The sequence below is a fragment of the Vigna umbellata genome, chromosome 1 (assembly GCF_029865625.1).
Source record: "Vigna umbellata cultivar VRB3 chromosome 1, Vumbellata_1.0, whole genome shotgun sequence".
In the NCBI taxonomy this organism is placed as follows: domain Eukaryota; kingdom Viridiplantae; phylum Streptophyta; class Magnoliopsida; order Fabales; family Fabaceae; genus Vigna; species Vigna umbellata.
This window is the reverse complement of record NC_142165.1, coordinates 109,648,330-109,668,555: the sequence shown is the minus strand read 5'-3', so window position 1 is coordinate 109,668,555 and position 20,226 is coordinate 109,648,330. Positions and strand designations below refer to the sequence as shown.

Below are 20,226 nucleotides of genomic sequence, written 5' to 3'. Positions count from 1 at the left end.
ATTAAAAATTAATAAGTATTTTAAAAATTTTTAAATCATAAATCTTTCACCACACCTTAACCATAAATAAAATAAGTGAGAATATTAAAACAACTTTATGGATTTGTGAACCTATGACAAAAACAACTTTTTTTGGTAAAACAAATCGTAAGGAAATAAAGGAAAAAAATTGACATCAAGGAAACAAGGAATGAAAGCTAAGCAATTAAAATAAAGTAAACTCAAATGAAGGAAGCAACATGAAGAAATGCAATTGTGAAGGATCACCTCGAATGACTCTCTTTGTTTGTATCTAATATGATTGAATAATCAATCTCTATTCATCAGGTAACGTTAACGTCATGCACAACAAAACGAATAATATAATGTTAGTATAACATTGAATATTGGAACAGGAAAAACACTTATCACATACAAAACAAATGAAAGTGAATGTTGAAAAGTGTGGTACAAACATAAATAATCAAGTTACAACTAGTTTTCTGTTATTTCATCTCATGGATGGAAGGTTAATGTCTCACATATTGCAATTTGACTAATTTAAACTAAAACAAATGCATAAATTTTGCACTTTTATTTCATTATACATAGTACATATATAAAAACAAGGAAACACTTAAAAATAATCAAAGACTCCGAAAATAACAATAGTATTTTTTTTATTAAATATACATTTATTTTTTATATTTTAGTTAGAATTTTACATTACTTACAAACATTGGATATATTGGCTGTGAAAAAGAAAATAATTGAAGCTCACCGAATAAATCATGATCTAGTTAATTAGTGTTAAGCATCATGTTGGCCATGTACAACTAGTTTTCAGTTCTAAGATAATATTGTTTTACACCATGAACACTGATTATTAATTAACATTAATGAATGGATTTTAAATAATGAGTAAATGTATGCATAGTTATTATTATTTCTTTCTACATTATTGTTAAATAATATATTTTTATAAAAAAAAATATGAAATTGTAATAATTCCAAAAATTAATTTTGTTTTTAATAAAACGAAAGCTGGCGTCGCCCGGACTCGAACCGGAGACCTTCAGTGTGTTAGACTGACGTGATAACCAACTACACCACGACACCACTTTATGAAAATTATTCCAAGAAAAAATATATTTCTTAAAGTTCTTTGGTTATTACAGCTTATAAAATTTGCGCTCTGTGGGTGGCTGTGCTGTGAAATTCAAACAGAATTTGTTAGAAGGAAGCGAAAGAAAGGAGGGAAGAAGAAAAATGATTCTGAGAACTCCACCTCCCTCAAAGAGGCCACGCGACGGCGGCGATGCGGACGGCGACGGCAATGGACAGCTGGTCATCTACGAGGATCCGCCGGAGTCATCTCAGGAACCCTCGGCTTCGGAGCACATGCTCTGCACCTATCAGTGTCGCCAGATGGTTTGTCTTATTTTCCCTCTTTCTCGTCAATTCACGTTATCACGTAAAAAATCGACAATCACGTGCTCCTGCTATCTGGATTGCTTTATCTAATAATATTTTTTCACTGTCTCGACCATTTCTATACTGTTGCTTCATTTTCTTGTGATCAAGTTGTACTAAAAGCTTATCAGAATAAATAAAAACCTAAACTAAACGAGCCTCGTAGTGAAGATGTGTCAACAAATTAGACACGACAACACATTTGACATATCTGCCTAGCTATGCTGACATTTTGAGAAAACTAACGCACAAATATAGTTCACTACTGGCACTGTCCGCACGCAGCATTGTTTTGCTTTGCAATCGAGACCACTTAATGTGTTCTAGCTTTTAACTTGCGGTTGATGTTGCAGTTTAGGGTTTAGATCCTTGGTATTGTGGATATATGCTGCCAATGCAGCAGCCTCAATAGCAGTTGCATACACCCTAATAAAATCGACAGTGCAGATGAAAGAGCAGTAGAGTACTGCTTTTTAAGGTCTTGGTTTGTGTGAGAAATCATGAACTTAGAAAAAAATAAAAGAAGATGAAAGGAACAGTTTATCTTTCTTGGATTTTGTTGAGTCTCAATCACTCGCTTTTTCCAATGGAAGAAGATTAGCTGCTGATGAAGTTTTTCTCTTTATGTTTGTTAGGACTTGAGAGAAAAATGTATAATAAAAGTTTCATGGTTAGAGGTTATAATTAAAATCATTGCTGCGCTTGCACTTTTCACTAATATACGTGTGTGTGTGAAAGTAAGAAAATAAATATTAAATAATTTGATCTTGTCACGAATAGTCAAGATTAAAACACTCCAGTCGTGTGAGATTTTTGAAAAGGCATATATTGACGCGTATTTACTCCTAGAAAAGTTTGTGGGAGCCACAACTACCCCTTGTAACATCGAAGCTCCTCCAGTGTGTATGCTATTGCTTCCAACACATATTTTTGCATGTCAAATTATTGCAGGTCAAATCAGATTTTATTGAAGCCTTAAGCAAAGCTGAAAATCAAGCTCGTGATTATCAATCAAAATTTGAGACATTGGAGGATAATTTCCAAAAAGTTGGTCAGTACATGCTAGTGGAAGTGGCTTTTCACTTGATATTTTTCAGCATATTTTAATTTACATCCTCGTGATCTTTTACCTTTTCTTTATACCAATATATCCTTTATTTTTGTGCGTTTGCTTTAACTGTTAACTTGTTACAGAATCCGAGAGGAAGAAATTTGTGGACCAATTCTTATATGCAGAACAGGAGCTTGCAGCTGCAAAAGGGCGTGAACAGGCACTCCAAGAACAACTCTTGAAGGAGGTCACCGAGTCTCAAGAACGATTAAGGAAACAAATTCAATTGAACAGCGAACTCCAGGTGTGCTTATTTTTCTTTTTTAATTCTTTTAGATAACTATTAAACTTTATGATCTTGATTCGAATCCAATTATTCGATTCAATTTTATTTCCTATTGATTTGTATTTATAAGATGAATCTCAAATGATCTTTTTTTATCCTACAATGCGTTAATGAATTAGTGTTACAAATCACACAATTCAATGTGATATCCTTTTTCCTTTTCTTTCACCAATTTTAGTTGAAGAAATTGAAAAGTTGTGCAAGCTTAAATTGTTAAATGAGAAGGAATTGAAAGAGCACTTGCGTACTTATCTTATTTGATTGTTCCACGTTTTCTACTATTTTATTTGTCACTCAACTATTCAATGCCTACACTCTTTACTACTTCATTAGCTGGAGAATCTGTCATGTTCAATTAGTTTTGTGTGTGGCATTCGTGCAAATTTCTAATACCATGTCATCATGTTTTCTTTGTCATGTTGATCTGGTGATAGTATATAGTTATTTTTTTCAAACTTACTGTTGAAGCTTATTACTACCCCTCTGCCTGTGATGCAATTCTAGAGTGTGATTCAACTTTCTCCCAACTGGAATTTAGGTAAAGCTCCAAAATGAGATGAACCTTCGCAAAAAGGCTGAGTCTCAGGCTTCTTCAGCAGAGGAGAAAACGACATCTTTAGAAGGAAAGCTAGGCCATCTCGCAGAAAGTATAGAAAGGGAAAAAAAGCGACTTCATGATGAGCAGTCACAACTGGAAAGTGACTCAAAGTTATCGATTTCTAGAATATCTGCAAATGTAAGTGTCTTATTTGTTTTTCATATTAAAAAGCTAATATCTTTATGTTATTGTTTGAGCTTTGTATTGTTTTTGTTGTAGCTTGAACAAATGGAATGCAGAGCTAATAATGCTGAGAGAGAAGCAGAGCTTCTAAAAGAACAACTGAAACATCTTAAGGATCAACTTGATGAGGTTTGGGTGTCTAATTAGCTGCTTGTTGACTTTTATTGTTTATTTAAGAATGTCCAGTGAACAAAGGTATCCTCTGGAAAATGAAATTTTGATTTGGTTTTAAGCCTTTTACTCTCACGAGGACATTTTTCTGGTAGATTAATGTATTGTACATGCTTCATTTTATTGCCTTGTTTTATTTCCACTGACATCTGATCGCAATATATCATGATTCCTGTTTCCAGTGTTTGCACCAAAAGATTGAACTTGAAAGAAAAGTATCTAGTTTAATGTTTGAAGAAGTTGCTTCTACAGAGAGTAATGTTTTAGTCAAGCATTTGCAACAGGAGCTTCGGAGCTATGTAAGTTTGCTTGTTTTTTAGCTTGTATCTTGATGCTCTGTTTATAGGGATTATAGTAATGTGAGAATGCATACATTGATGTCTTGATGGCGTTTTTGTAATTATCATCTGGCATAATTGTAAAAAAAAATTCGGTAGTCTTGGCCCTTGATTTGACTGTTTCATTTAAATCTGTTTGGATGTTTATGGTTTGGTGCCTAAACCATGTATTTAATTTTCATTTACAAATTTTTGTCCCTGTTAGTTGTAGAGTTTAGTGACTGTAGTTTAATCCGACACCCCATATTTAGAAATACCAAAGAGATATATATGTAACTTTTTCACTTCATTTCAAAAAATATTCTATTTTCTTTTAAGCTTGTGCTATTGTGTAATATCTCCTCTGTAGCCATCCCTTTGCTGGTGTTTTACTCAGTTTATCTCTCTTTTACAGCAAGCCTATGTTGGCCAATTCATTATTGTGGAACACAACTTTTAAAAGATTGAGTGCATATTGATGTGTGTGTGACACGGATTACTTTTTCTGCTTCTGAAGGATGCAATATTTTGGTTGTCAATGTCATTGTATATTTTCTCTTGCACTTTTGCCTCTGAAAACAGAATGGAGCCTTTCATTTTTTTGTTTAATTCTTAAAATTTTTAATTTCAAACTATAATACTGGATTAGTATATTCTGTGCCTTTCCCGCCTGCTAGGAAATTACAGTTGAGTTATCACTGAATCTGTTCACTACAGTACTATGATAATGTATTTCAATTGACATTTTAGGAATCTGAAGTTAGGGAAGCGCGAAAACTGAGATCAAGTCATGAGAACATTGACCTTTTGAAGGAGAAATTATTGGAGGAAAAGAGTCACCGGGAAAGGGCAGAATCAGAGCTATCCAAGTTACAGGATATCCAGTTAAACATGAAAAAGTTAGAGGATCAAATATCATCGTGGAGAATGATGATTACAGACATACCTGGTGTCACATGTTTTGAGGACTTGCCTGTTAAATTTGCAGCTTTACAGAAGTACGTCAGTAGCTACAAATCTGTTTGCATGGTTATACTAATAGATTTGAGCTTTTAGAGGAATTGCCTAGTTTAATAATTCTGGAATACTCATTTAGAGCCTTTTATCTGGGTTGATATTGGATTGCTTCTATTTAATCTTTTTTTTATGAGTATCTCGAGGCCATAAATCTTTTAGATGATGTCCTATTAGCCTATTCCCTATGACACTACTTTTTCATTTTTTGGGCATTTGATTCTCACTACTTTGCTGAAAAGTGGTGGTCTTTGAAGCCTTGTGTATTCATCTATATTCATGATAATATCTATTTCTGTTACGTGGCATATTTCTGTGTGTAAATTACTCAGTACTGTATACTTCTATGCTTCTTTACGTGCAAGTATGCACCTATTGTCTTTGATCTTGATATCTTGTATCATTTGCAGAGAAGTCATTTGTAGTACACAGAAGGAGGGCGAGATAACTGCTCGCTTGAAACAAATGGAGGTGGCTCTAGATGCTACTGAAATTGGTAAACAAAATGCTGAAGCTGAGTCCGTATTGGCTAAAGAGAAAGCAGAAGTATTGATATCAGATATTAAACGAATTGAATTAATGGTCAGTGTTTGATTTGGATGTTTTCATGACACTCTGATAATTGCTGAACATTTTACTTGTTCTTTAGATGCTTTATATTATGCATTTCTTCCATTGCCATTTTTTAAATTCTTATCTGCTATTCTTGTTATCCAGGCTTGTGTAAAGCATGCATTTATAGAACAGACGAAGAAATGCTAATAAAAGTTGCTTTATCTAAATTAATAGATAAATATTTGTCTATTAGGTTATGTATTTCGGATATTTGGATGCCCCCAAAAGAAATATAGGCTTTGGAACCTGTAGTTAGAATGTTATATTTTAGATATGGAACTTGACAGTAGGAGAATTTATGGCATATCTGGAAGGGATTTAGATGCTAGGAGGATGGTATAACTTGAGAGGCTTTTGGTTGTATTTTTCATCACCGATAATCATGGTTCCTGTAGATGTCATATATGTACTCGAGTTTTCAGAGAACTTAGTGAGTCTCAAAGTACTCACTGATGTACAAGAGGGGCTTAAGTATCTCTTAGCAGATCCATTCATTTATGTCATTTTTTTTTCATCAGTAAAATACAAAAGAGATATGATGATCTACTCATAGGTGTCAAATAGATAATGCAAAAGATGAGTTAAGCTATTCTAATAAATTCACCCCTTTGCATAAGTTCAGCAATTCAAACACTTCTCAAGTTGGAGCATATAGATTGTATGAACTAAATTTGGAACCTATAATTTGAATTCGAGGTCCTCTCAAGAACTTAGTTAAAATATCCACAAGTTGATCATTGGACAACAACTTCTGAACAAAATGACATTCAACATTCAATCTCTGTATGTTTGGTTCTCTCATGAAATACATGATTGGAACTGATGTGAATAACTAACTACCTGGTTGTCACACATAGTACATGGTCATTTGTTGTATCTCACAAAAATTAAGCTCTTCAAGGAGCTGCTTTATTCACAAGTGAGTAATATCTTTGCCCTATACTTCGGCACTAGATCAAATAACCACATTTTGTTTATTGTTTTTTCAAAAAATAATATTGCCTCTAAAGAAAACACAATAGGAGGTTATGGAATGCCAACCTATAGGAGATCCTTCTCAATCAACATTACAATACCCAATTATCTGAGTATTTACCTTATCTTAAGAGAAATCCTTGTCTTGAAGTCTTTTTGATTTATATTAGGATGTGAATGGCAACACTCTAGTTATTAAAACCAGTACAGTTGCTTTTTATTATCGCTGCATTTGACCCCTTTTGCTGCATTGAAGCAATGTTGTGTATTTTGAAGAAACTGCTGTAATTGGGGGCATAAGCTCTGGGCAATCTATTCATTGTAACTTTAAGATCTCCTGTATGGCAGTGATAGTTACCGTGGATAGCTTTATCTGAAGTATGTAATCATTTTGTTGCCATTATTTTATGTTATGTGCTTTTAAATTATATATTAATTGTCTTGCAGCTTGCTGTTGTTACTGAGGAAAGAAATAAATTAAGAAATGGTGCTTTCAAGAATGTTGAAACTCTGGATGCATCAAAAAATGTAAATACTGTCCAGGTTACAGTTCCCTTTATTTCATTATCATTTAACTTATCATGTTTTCTCTTAATTTTTTTCCTTGTTGCATGGTTAATGCATACAGGAACCTGAATCATTTCTTACGAAGAAAGATGATTGCATTAAAGAATTAGAAAGTACCTTGCATGATCAGAAATTGATTAATAGTCGTCAAGTAGAGGAAATAAAGTTACTTAATGAAAAGTTGCACAGTGAAGCAAGAAGAGTGAAGTCATTGGAGAGGGAGAGTGACCGACTCCGATCAGAGATTTCATTACTAGAGGCAAAGGTTGGTGGCGTTGGTGCTCTCACAAGGCACAGTAGTACACAATTGCATTGCTCATGTTTTTAATATTATGTCCTCTTCATTTATTATATCTGTCACGTGTTACTGATGTATTAGTTATCTACCGTAGGTGTCCAGATTTTGGTTTTCATTTTACATTCTGACTTTTTAGACTTTGTTTTTCCTTTAGTTGGGTCACGGTGATTTTTCTGCTGCTAATACGAAAGTTCTGCGTATGGTGAATACACTTACTGTTGATAATGAGGCCAAACAAACGATAGAGGCACTGCAAACAGAGCTGCAAAAAACAAAAGAGAAGTTAAAAGCTGTGGAAGAATTGAAAAGTCAATCAGGTATAAAGTTCTAAATGTTATGTTTTAAAATGAGTTGGTAATAAAGGCAAGATGGGCTGATGGAGGAGAATGGTTTGAGGCTTTTGAAAATGGTTCTGCAATTTGTAGTATTTAGATAAATACCAAAAGGAAGAGAATATAATGTCTTGGTTTCTTATTTATTGTCCTCATATCCTTTTTGTGGAATTTTTAGTACATATTAATATTCTGCCGGTATGTATAATGATTATAGATAAAAAAACCGAAAGGTAGAATTTTGTCTTTTTGTTCTATCTCGGACACACTTACCACTGGCTATTATTCACATTTTGCTTCTTTTGGAAGCCAGTAGTCAAATTTCTGGAATCCTGTCGAAGAGTTTATCTGCGTTAACTAGACTGGACAGTATATGCTTCTTGATCAAAACTGTCTGTTCTTTTTTATAATTAGAATTCAAGGCTCAGCATAAACCAAATAGTTAATTTTAGTCAGTGTGCAATGAATGATTTTTTTTTTCTGGTATCTGGTTGAGAAATTTATATTACTTGATTTAAATCAAATATTTAAAAGAAAAACTACCAAAGAAACCTATTTAAGTATACAGGAGGTATGCCAAAAGGGTCTGGGTTTCTTAGAAAATTGCCAAAATAGAAACAAAAAATGGAAAAAATAAAATAAAATGAAACTTGCTTTCCTTTCTTATGATATTTGTCTGATCTCTATCTTATCAAGACTGATATCGATGCTAATGGGAATCTTGCAAGATGAAGGCCTGTGTTCAGTGCCTTAAGGGTGGTCTATATCTTCCAGTGCCATCTGTTAACCTTTTGATAAGAATGTTATCCAAGAGGCTCTCAGAAAATGGCTAAACTAGAAATAAAAAAGTGGAAACAAACTGAATATAAAAATGAAATGTGCATTCTTTTTATGATATTAGTTTGACATCTGTCCTTTTAAGGTATAGACATCAATGGTAATGCAATTTTTGTAAAGATGAAAGCATGTGTTCAGTGCCTTAAGGGTGGTTTATATCTTCTTGTACCGCCTTATTAACCATTGCATTGTATAATAATGTTATTAGATGTATGGTTTTTCTGATCACTTCTAGGTTTTAACTGTTTAGGAGAAGCTGGAAAGCTAGTAGATAGCTACATATCGGATAAGATGTTGAAATTAAAAGAGCAAATTGCAACACTTGAGAAACGAGAAGAAAGGTGTGTATAATTTAGCGTCTCTTTGGACCTGTTTCTCCGTATGAACCACTTTGTGAAAAAAATATGAAAAGAAGAATAAAGTTAATTTTGCCAAATTTTTATTTTTGACTTCTACATGGACTAATTTTAACTTGGAGAGCAGTCAATTTTTTCTTCTAATTTTGTCCAAACATACCTTTATTACTTTGTTGTCATGAGATTACTCTAGAATAACTAAAACACTGAAATATCAACAGATACAAGACTGTGTTTGCAGACCGAATTTCAGTTTTCCGGAGGGCATGCTGTGAACTGTTTGGTTACAAGGTTGGTAATGTTATTTACTGGTCTAGTTTTTCTACATTTTTTTTTGAGGATTGAAACTGTTAGAATAGGTATTAAATATAGGTCAGAAGTAGCTGTATTCGAATACTGCTATATGTTGTACCTAGAAACCCAGGTTGATCTTTGCTCTTTCATATACTCATTGTATCATAATTCTATCAATTTTGTTGAATATAGTGAAAAATAGGTATTGAGTAATCTTCCTTGTGTAGAAAATACACATAGGATATTGTATTTATAATAAAGAGAATATGGGTCAAGTCCAAATTACAAATAATGATAGAAAAGAAATAGTAACAGATAAACAAAAGATAAAAGATAAATATCTAATATATCTAACCAATTTAAATGAGAACATATGAGAGGTGGGGCAGGATGCATAAACAAATCCTAACCATGTATATACATAACAGCAGTGAGGTGGAGCAGGATGGATATTATAGCACCCGTACTCACTCATCATTAAAATTTCTGGGTAAAAACCATCTCCAAAAACGGGGTATTTACTCTACCCATTTTGTTATTTTTGCCAGTACTCATGTATAAACTCTAAATGCATAGTTGATTTCTAATCACTGTATTTTGATGGAAGACTGTAGCATGCTTCTGTTGGGGAAATTCTGCCTCAAAAATATAAAATCCTTTCTGGGTAGCTTGATGTGTTAACCATTAGTTCTGTTGTTTAATCTGTAAAATAAATGTCTGCCATTCATTTTCTATTAAGTTATATTCAAACTGGAAAAAAACTGACAATTTAGTATGATAATTGGCTACTTATTCTTCTGCTACTCTTAAAAAAAATCCTTATGTTTCTGTTGATATATTGACAGATTGTGATGGATGAACACCATCGACCAAATGGAATACCGGTGACACGATTTACCTTGCAATCCATTTATGCACAAAGTGACGATGAGAAGCTTGAATTTGAATATGAATCAGGGAATACTAACATTTTGGTAAGATTTTGAATTTTGTATTGAATTTAGAAATGAGACAGAAATGCTGAGTTTACTTCTTTAATTGTATACCTTATTTAGAGTTTGTGTTGATCTTCAATATTAAGGAGGCACCTGCCTCTCCCTCCCCCTCCCATCAATTTGGACCTTGAAACAGTGCGAATATTTCAGTCTTTTGTAAATGATGGCATATAGATGCTGAAATTTTCCGTTTTTATCTTTTTCATGAAAACAGGCAAATCATTATACATCTCTGCCCGAGGTTTCTCGTCAGGTAACAATGTTATAATATTATAATATTTTTAAAAAATACTTAGGGATTTGACCTCTTATTTATGATTGTGTGTGATCCGTGAAGGTTTTGTTTGAGCCTTGGGAGTGACTTTTGACTTATAGGTTTTAACAGTGAAAGTGTTGGGTCCTGGTACTTCATAACTAGAACTTAGGAAGGATAGTGGAGATGGTTTGACAACGGATGCATCTGTCAATATGTTCAGCAGGTGGCAAGGCACAACCACAAACTATGTAGCTGAAAGGAAAACTGCAGGGTCAAGAAATTGTGATCCCGATGGATAGTGAAGCTAGTCACAATTTCATATCTGGCAAGGTAGTTAAAAGCTTGTGGGTCCAACTGGAAGCAACCCAACCGGCCTTATGATGCAAGATTAGGAGGTGGAAATTGGAAGTCCACACAAAGTTGTTGCAAGAATTTGGTCCTGCGGTCAGGACAATATAATATGGTAGGGGATTTTGGAAAACAGTCTGTCTTAACCAAAAAAGGTGTGCTTTTGGAAAAAGAAGCCAAAAGATTAAAGCTATTTTACAGTGGCCCTTACCATGGGATTATGAAAGCCTTGATAGAGTTTTTAGGACTTACTAGTAGTTACTAGAGGTTTGTACGTAATTATAATTCACCGTTTGACTGACTTATTGAAGAAGGGGAATTATGGACACAAGATCTGAAGCATTCACCAAGTTACAACAGATTATTACTACTGCTCCAACTTTACTCATGCTAGATATTTCCAAATTCTCCATAGAATGTGATGCATCTAGAAAGGGAATAGGGGTTTTGTTGATGCAGTAAAAGACGTGTAGCATATTTTAATGGTGACTTCGTAGATTCTACACTTGCTAAACCAGTCTATGAGAAAGAATTGATGGCTTGGACACTAGCTATCCAACATGGGAAGCCACATTTGTTAGGTCAGAAATTTACTTTATTTACAAACCAAAAAACTTATAGACGTTTCTTGGAGCAGAGGAAAACCACCTCAGACCAGCAAAATTGGCTGCCAAATCTGATAGGGTATGGATTTGAGATAGTGTAGAAGGTGGGTGCTTCCAATATAGTTGGGGATGCCTTGTCTCGGTGGGATGAGGATAAAGAAATGCAAGCTATTTGACCCTTTTGGCCCGACATTGCAGAGATCGCTGAAGGGTTAAAAAAGATCTAGTTTTAACCAAAATTGTGGAAATGTAAAAAATGATCCGAATTCACATCCATGCTATGATAGTCTATAGCAGAGCTGTCTCTCTATGGGTTCCTAAATTCCTCCATGAATTTCATACATCTCCCACGGGAAACATTTGAGTATTTAAAGAACCTATAGAAGAATGGCAACATTGATTTTCTTGATTGGCTTGAAGGGAACAATAACAGAGTATGTAGTGACCTGTCACGTGTGCCAAAAAAGTAAATACCAGGGTCTGACAGCCATTACCCATTCCTAAGTCACTAGGAGGAAATTAGTATGCATTTTATTGTGGGTCTTCCTAAATCTAAAGGTTTTGATGCGGTGTTGGTAGTAGACAGACTGAGTAAAAATCGATATTTTATTTTAGGGTTAAATATGTTTTTAGTCCTTAAACTATCAAGTGAATTTGTTTTTAGTCCCTCTTTCAAAGTAAGGTACATTTTAGTCCTTCTCCTTCAAAAAAACCTTAATTTTTGGTCCTCCCGGGAGGATAAAAAATTAATGTTTTTTTTCAATAGAAGGACTAAAATGTACCTTACTTTGAAAGAGGGACTAAAAACAAATTCGCTTGATAGTTTAGGGACTAAAAACATATTTAACCCTTTATTTTACTTAGGCATCTCTATACTGCAAGATCCATTGTAAGTGTCAGATCCTACTGAGTTTATTTTGGCAGGAAATTTTCAGACTACAGGGAACTGAACATGAGCACAACTTCCCACCCAATGTTAGATGGACAAACTGAAGTTCTTAACAGAATGTTGGAAACCTATCTGGGGTGTTTTTGTTCTGAACAGCTGAAGTCTTGGGCAGATTTTATACCTTGGGTGGGCTTAATATTGGCATAATACTGGTTTCCTAGGAGCTGTACAGTGCACCCCATTTGAACTGGTTTAAGGAAGACCATCGCCTTCTTTGGAAAAAAAATTCCTGGGAGAAACATCAGTGGAAGTTGTTGCACAAGATCTTATGAGTTAAAGCAACTCATACCATTTACAGAAGGCACAAAACCACATGGACAAATTTCTATGCCTATCAAACTTCATCCCAAGATGGCTGCTTGATATTATGGATCATATTTGGTTTAACGTATTGCTACCATAGCCTTTAAGCTACAACTTCCAGAGCAAGTCGAGGTACAGCCAGTCTTTCGATTATCACAACTAAAGAAAGCAACAATTCATCATCCACTTTAGAAACAACTTCCAACTGAGTTACAGGAGACGATAGGTATTTACCCACTACTGCACCTTGGGAACAATGACAGTCAAACGTTTTTGGGTCAGAAATGCCTCAAGTGTTGGTCCAATGGGTAGAAATGCCCCTAGAAGAAGCTACTTGGGAAGACATTTCTTCCATCATAGATGAATTCCCAACTTTCAACCTTGAGGACAAGGTTGTTTTGGAGGAGGGATATATTGTTGGATCTCGCCTACATGGTAAACCTTACCTTTCCAGGTTTATTATAGGAGAAAAATACAGACTAATTAAGGGAAGACGTAGTTTGTTATATCCGTTAGTGTTAGTTGAGTTAATTTTTTCCTGTTTTGTTACAACTTATTAAGGAAGTGTATCTTCCTCTACATAGTGCCCTGGTTTCACTAAGAGGAGGTTGGGAATTTTAATTTTTGTGTAAACTGGGAATTCCAATCTAGAAAAGGAGATTTTAGGGTAAACTTGTTTACCTTGTTTGTTTATAATGCTTGATACTTAGAGAAATAAAGAAGTAATTCAGTGATCTGTTTTTTGGGGATTCGATTTTCAAGTTGCAGTTTGGCAATGTTGGAAGCGAGTCCTAACAGAACATTTCTTATGGAGTAGATATTTATTTTCAGCTAAAAATGTTTGTACTGAAAATAGTGCATTTCCAGCTACATAATATAGGAAAGGAAAACATATTTTATGCTTGGAAACATAAAAAAACTTCAGAGACGATCTAGAAGTTGATTTTCTGTAAAACAACTTGATTCATGTTTAACCTTTGTGAAGAAAAGTAACATGTATGAAAATTTTACTGCCATTCCAAATTCTGACATTTCTTCTTTGTTTCTAAATTTGATTTGATCTATTCAGCCACGTGAGTGTGACTGTATGAGAGAGTTTGAGTGTAGCAGTAGATAGATTTAAAAATAGAAGTTTGTGTGAATGAGCAAATGATAATTGCCATCATGCATGTAATTTTAACACATTTATCTTTCTTTTGCCAAATCTTACCTATGCCCTTCATACATTCCCAGGTGGAGATATTCATCCGGAAGATGAATTCAATTCCTGCTTTCACTGCCAACATAACGGTGGAGTCTTTCAATAAAAGAACCCTGTCTTAAATTCAAAGACCAACTATACTAATATTTTTAGCGGGCAACTTACAGTTATGCTGTATATATCTTGCATGTTCAACTCTGGGAATTTGGTCAGTTCGCTAGGATGGTGATCGATGGCTTGGATTTGAAAAATATCACATTATTTTTTTAAAACAATTGAATAGCGAGGTGGAATTTTTGGCGTGCTGACGTCCCGAGGTTTATTTCTTTGTAAGACTAAACTTTTCTTGTTTCGTTATGTGTATTTTCAAGTTTGGGGTCTGAGCTTGTATTCTTTTCCAAATCTTCCACAGGGAAGAGTCCTATTTTATTCCTTATTTTCCCCTTCTCAATTTACGTCCCCGCCTATATATTTCTGTTAACAAGGTTTGCAGGGATGTATATTTTATGAAATTAGGCACCGAGACAGATGATGTATGGTTCGAGACGAATGTTTTGGAAGTGCGTCATAAGATTGTAAATGTGATAACATTGTTAAATTGAAAACGAACATGTTAATGAGCATCTAAATAGGATGTGTTATATATATCTGTTGTCTTATGTTGTGACAGTTGTTCAGTGTGATTTCTTAAAGCAGGTGACTGTTTTTTGTACCTCGTTTTCCTAGTTTAATTCCCTAGTAGTGCAGCGGCAACCAAGGGTCGAAGCCAAGCATTGTTTATGGAATGTCCTAATCATCAATCACTTGTTTAGTCTGCTTGAAATGATTGCACGAAGCATGGAGGGACCTAGATGATTTCAGCCCAGCACTTGCGCTATGGTAGGGATCTTGTTGACCATGAATGGATATTCTAATCTGACATTTTAAAATGACGTGACATGTGAAAAATATGTATCTATTTCATCACATGAAATTAGTGGGATATGATCTAAAATTGTAAAAATGAGAAAGTAAATAAATAGATCATGTCCTATCCAGAGTTCTAATAATTTAAGTTGTGTGGGGGGTCTAAGAATGTGTGTTTTTGTTGGTAGTGGATATATAGGGAAGTTTTAAAAAGTTGATATTGATTGGATGAGAATTGAAAGTTGCGGTTGAGTGATGTGTTGGCCGGGTTTGCAGGGAAGTGGTGGTGCTGGCTTGCGTAATTGGAGTGGAATGGAATGTTTGTGGTGCTCTACCTTACTGCCCACTCACCACCTCAAATATATTCATCTTTCATAAACTTAATTCTTCAAATTAAGCGTAATTTTTTTGCTTCTTTTCTTAAGGTGGTTAAATATTGTTTTTATTTCCATAAAGTTAGTTTACATTTCTTACATAGCCTGTTAGCTACCGAATCTTACCCTAAATGATCTCTTCTTTTTTTCGTTTACTTTTACCCTTGTTATGTGGATAGCTACTTTAATCATGATTATTCCACACAATTGTTGTTTCATAGTTAATTAATTAATTGGGTGTTGATAATGGTTGCACAAATGAAGCATAGCCGTGGAGTGTGCAAATTCTGAAAACGTGTATCTGATTTTAGTGCTTGACATTGACCGACCGCACAAAGATTCCAAAACTATCCACGTCAACCAATATCCAATTCCATATAACTACATTCCTTAAACTATTCTCTCTCCCTCTCTCTCTCTCTCCCTCTCTCTCTCTAATATCAGGACCCCAATCCTAAAATGTTACAATTCTTTCTCTCTCGAACTTCAAAGGTTCATTCCTCTTCATTATTTATCCCAAACCATAAATAAATTACTTATTCAGAATCTGGTGTAACGAATGTAGTATTTATAGACGTAATCAATCAAAATTCCATATTAATTTCATAGTAAATTTTGCAGTGAAACGTGATGCTTGGAAGATTATCTATAGGAAGGGAAGGATCAAGGTAAAGTACTCTTAATGTGGTGTCCACTCTGTTTCATAGTGTGCGGTTTAAGTTGAGATGATGTGACAACCCCTGTGATTAAGAACGTATTGTCCCTGCTTTGCAAGTTAAGAAGAATAGCATAATTTAGGTTAAAAAATGAAAATACGTAAACGTTGTTTGTTTAAATGGCGGCTGTCATAGAAAACAGGAAGGGTGAAAAATAATGGCGGTGATGTATATGAGAACGAGGGGTTATGTTATGATGCTGTATATGAAGTGAATCATTATCGTTATGACCTAATTAAAGTAAATTAAACCGCTGTTGATTAGCAAGGGGGTAGGTTTAGCATGTAGCCAGCCAGTTTTGTGGCACACTGCACTGCACTTCACCTTTACTTGTCATAGGAATTCACATGTTGAATTCAGAGCTCAAAGCCAAATAAGGCATATATGTTGACGTTTTATTTCAAGAAATCACGCAGAAAAGAAAAAAAAAGGTCAAATGAGAAAAAGTGGCACCTCACTCTCATACCCACTCACAATTCAACCATCAACCATGCTTTGAAAGTACATAGGCGTAAGTCAAAGCGTAGAAATTTGAATGAAGTTTTTTAATATTAGGCGAAATAGAAGTTTGTTGAGGGGAGAAGATGAATGGTATGGTAAGTGTTATGTTAGGAAGTGATGAGTCCTGGAAGAAGAAGAAAAGGATGACCCATTAACCGACCAACCAACAACACACACATCCATCATATTAATTATATTATATCATATCATATCATATCATAACATTATCCCATTCCTCCTTTTCACTATTTATCACTTGTGCTTTGACAAAACCTGGTTCAAGGGATTGCATCCAATTCAATGTTCCTTTGAGTTGACTTCATTAACATCAACATGTTTATATACACGCACGAACAAACAAACAGAAAGAAAGAGAGATATCAAATCGAATGAATTTTAATTTGGAGGCATTGAAATTTGCACCACAAACTACGCACAAGCCCACATCTAATGACTCAGAAATAAACATATATATGCTATGCTATGCATGTATACAGTGAGTCAATGAGTTGAAAAAGAAGGGTTAGGCTGAGTGGGTTGATGGGTGAAAGCTAACCTAATAAGTTAAGTAAAGTGAAGCTTTGGAAATGAAATATAATTGTATCATGTAATGCACCGACACACACCCACACATAAAATAATGCCAATGCATTGCCTTCTTAATCTCAAAACATTTCAACTTCAAATTCACCACTTCATTCAAAGTACCTAATCTCCACCACTCACTCTCAATCAATTTTCACCATATTTCATTTTATCAATTCTTTCCTACTTTCTCAAATATGATTTAAATCAATCAAATTGCAACCATTTATCTCTTTTATTGCATGTTTCAGTTGTTTACTTGTAAAAATATATGTCATTTCAATAATTGATTACTATAGTCACGTGTACTATCAAATAAGTTTCTTATTATAAATACGTTACGCAAATCATTTTTTCAAAAATTTTATTTTGTTTAATTAGCCTACGCCTCCATGTATACAGTCTGATGGGTTGGCCAAACAGAGCTAGTACAAACCTAACTCAATCTTTTGAATGAATAAAGCAATTTGTTGAATATATCATTCTCTTACACCACATATCCACCAATAATATATATATATATATATATATATATATATATATATATATATATATATATATATATATATATATATATCTGTGTGTGTGTGGTTTTTTTTTATGATACCATTCTCTGAATGTGCAAAGTTGAATGTAGACATACATGTATGTTTCCGCTTCAAATTCAAAACAAAAATTCCTTCTTTTATATTTTTCAGATATGTATTAGAATTTCCAATACGGTATTATAAGTTACTTATTTCAGGTCAAATAAAAATGATATTGTTGGTAATTATTTATTAATTCTTTTAATGAATATTTGTTAGTCCTACGTAATACGAACGGTGAAAAGTACTGTAAAAATAAAAAGTTAGGTACATGGGAGATTTAAAATTTTAGAAAAATCATGTAATTTTACATGTATTTTTATTTCTGATCTTATTTATGGTATAATACTTTTTACTGTCATTAGTCTAAATCAATGCTTGTAATTTAAAATAACCTCTCTTTTTTTATTTTAAAATGATTATATTTTATATTCAGCTTTCTCCTGCTCATAGTTTTCTCTTTCAGTACATGTCTTGGTTTAGGGTTGATGTGTAGAAAAGGAATTGCCGTCTTGTTCATTATGGTTTTTAATGGACAGAAAGAAGGAAAAGCCAAATAGCCTTTATTGACTTTCAGATAAATAACATAATTTAATTGAAAAAGCTTGGCATGAATGGAAAGTAAGAAGATAAGGACATCAGCAAAAACCCAAAAATATATAACCGACCTAAACTTTTTCCACCAATATTTCTTCAATTCAGAAAGGGATTCTGCTTTTTCCTTCTTCAATGAGAATAATAAAAGAAAATCCTACCTAATATTTTATCCAACTTTTCTTCACTGCAAATTTATCTTTAATGTTAGAAATAAGTAAAATGTAGAAAGTAATTTATAGTTTATAATACGAAGGGTGAAATGGTAAGATCATAACTGTGGATATTGCAGTGAGCTTAGGTAGAATGGATGCATGTGCTGTGTCTCCACTTGTCTCCCACTTTCCTATCAAAACATCTTTTTGCATTAGTATAAATATTTATATTTTATTTATAATTATTTTTTAAGTATATACATGCATATTTGAATAATAATGTGCGTGCATAAAAAATTAACTATAGTATTCAATTTTTTATTTTTCTGTTTTTCTTATTCTAAAATATATATACTATCTACATCATTAATCAAATATATTTTGCTTAATTCTTTTCTTTTAACCTCATCATTCTACTTCACCTTTATATTTTGCATTTAAAATTTGGTCCCTGTGAGCACCAATAGAACCAGTTCCTGGAAATTGTGGTATTTTGACTTCAAACTAAAAAAAAAAAAAAAAAAAACAGGTATTATTGGAGGTATGTTGATGCACACTTTGAAAAAGGACACTTTACTTTTTATAATAACCTTTTTGTCTTTGAAACTGCTAAACAAAATAACATTTTTACTCTTTTTTTAGAGTATTTTTTTTTTCTTAAAATTATGCTTGTTTTCTCTTTAAACTCTATTGTTGTTATTTTAGTCTAAACATCACTCAAATCACACATTACGTGCAATAGTTAAACTACATAGTGTTGAATACTTTATTTATTTTTCTACAATGTGAAAGAGTTGTATGATTTTAAGTATCAAAATAACAATTTTACTCTTTTTCTATTGAGGTTTTCAATCTACAACTTTCTATGTGTAATCCAAATTCCTTGTCAATAGTCAATGCTAATGGCCTTTATTTATTTATCTATATGAAATTGCAATGGATTTTTGTTTCATTAATGTCATATGGACTAAAAGTGTGTCCTATGGTTTCTATAAAAGAAAAAGGATATATATATATATATATATATATGAAAAGGAAATAGATTAGAAAATGTGAGCATTATTTTGTTCATAAATGATTAAGCAGAGACAACCTTTTGAAATTGTCTTTTTGTCTTATTATATTGTAACACACCAAACAAACCTCATTCATAATTCGTCATGAGATTCGAATCCTAGGGTTGTTAACAACTTCATTTTGAACTCGGAAAATGTCTTTTGAATAGAAAAAGATAAAAAAAAATGTGTTTTAATTTGTAAGGTATATATACTTTTAAGCATAGATATATAATTTTGAATATAGTGTTGGTTAAAAAGTAATTTGAAGTATGTAAGAGGTGAAAGATAGAAAGTATGAAAGGGCATATTGAAAAGTGGAATCCACCAAATTGGTGGGCATATACTTTAGAAGATAAAATAATGGGAACGGTAATACTATGATTTTGCTTTGTACATTAATTGGAGCATAGAGTTGGAAATTTTTGTTATGAAATGAGTGTTGTTAAGAAAAAGTAAAATGTCTCCTCTCTGTTCAATCAAGTGAATGTGGGTCAGATTGCAACACTAAAGTCAACCTCATATGGACAATTCCACATTCGTTTTTACTGTTAATTTATCATTTCTTCTGTTTAACTATACATTCTTCGTATTAATTTCAAGCCACTACAAAACTATCCATAACATGAGTCCTAACCATCACAAAAATTATAATAAATGTGAAATAATAATAAATGTGAAATAATAATA

The 20,226-nt window shown here is 33.3% G+C and overlaps 1 protein-coding gene and 1 non-coding gene across 2 annotated transcripts; one reads left to right on the top strand and one right to left on the bottom strand.

Moving 5' to 3' along the window:
• Positions 1-1,024: 1,024 nt before the first annotated feature.
• On the bottom strand, positions 1,025-1,098 carry TRNAV-AAC (transfer RNA valine (anticodon AAC)). Its single transcript has one exon. It is a non-coding gene; the product is annotated as a tRNA-Val (tRNA).
• Positions 1,099-1,190: 92 nt separating this feature from the next.
• MAD1 (mitotic checkpoint family protein) lies at positions 1,191-14,732 on the top strand. Its single transcript, XM_047308178.2, has 16 exons — positions 1,191-1,410; positions 2,404-2,503; positions 2,647-2,807; positions 3,388-3,585; positions 3,667-3,759; positions 3,984-4,100; positions 4,869-5,116; positions 5,543-5,714; positions 7,170-7,250; positions 7,351-7,554; positions 7,742-7,904; positions 9,007-9,097; positions 9,334-9,403; positions 10,252-10,380; positions 10,616-10,654; positions 14,096-14,732. Exons 1-16 carry the CDS (start codon positions 1,249-1,251, stop codon positions 14,183-14,185), a joined length of 2,118 nt encoding a protein of 705 aa, XP_047164134.1. The 5' UTR covers positions 1,191-1,248; the 3' UTR covers positions 14,186-14,732.
• The last annotated feature ends 5,494 nt before the right edge of the window (positions 14,733-20,226 follow it).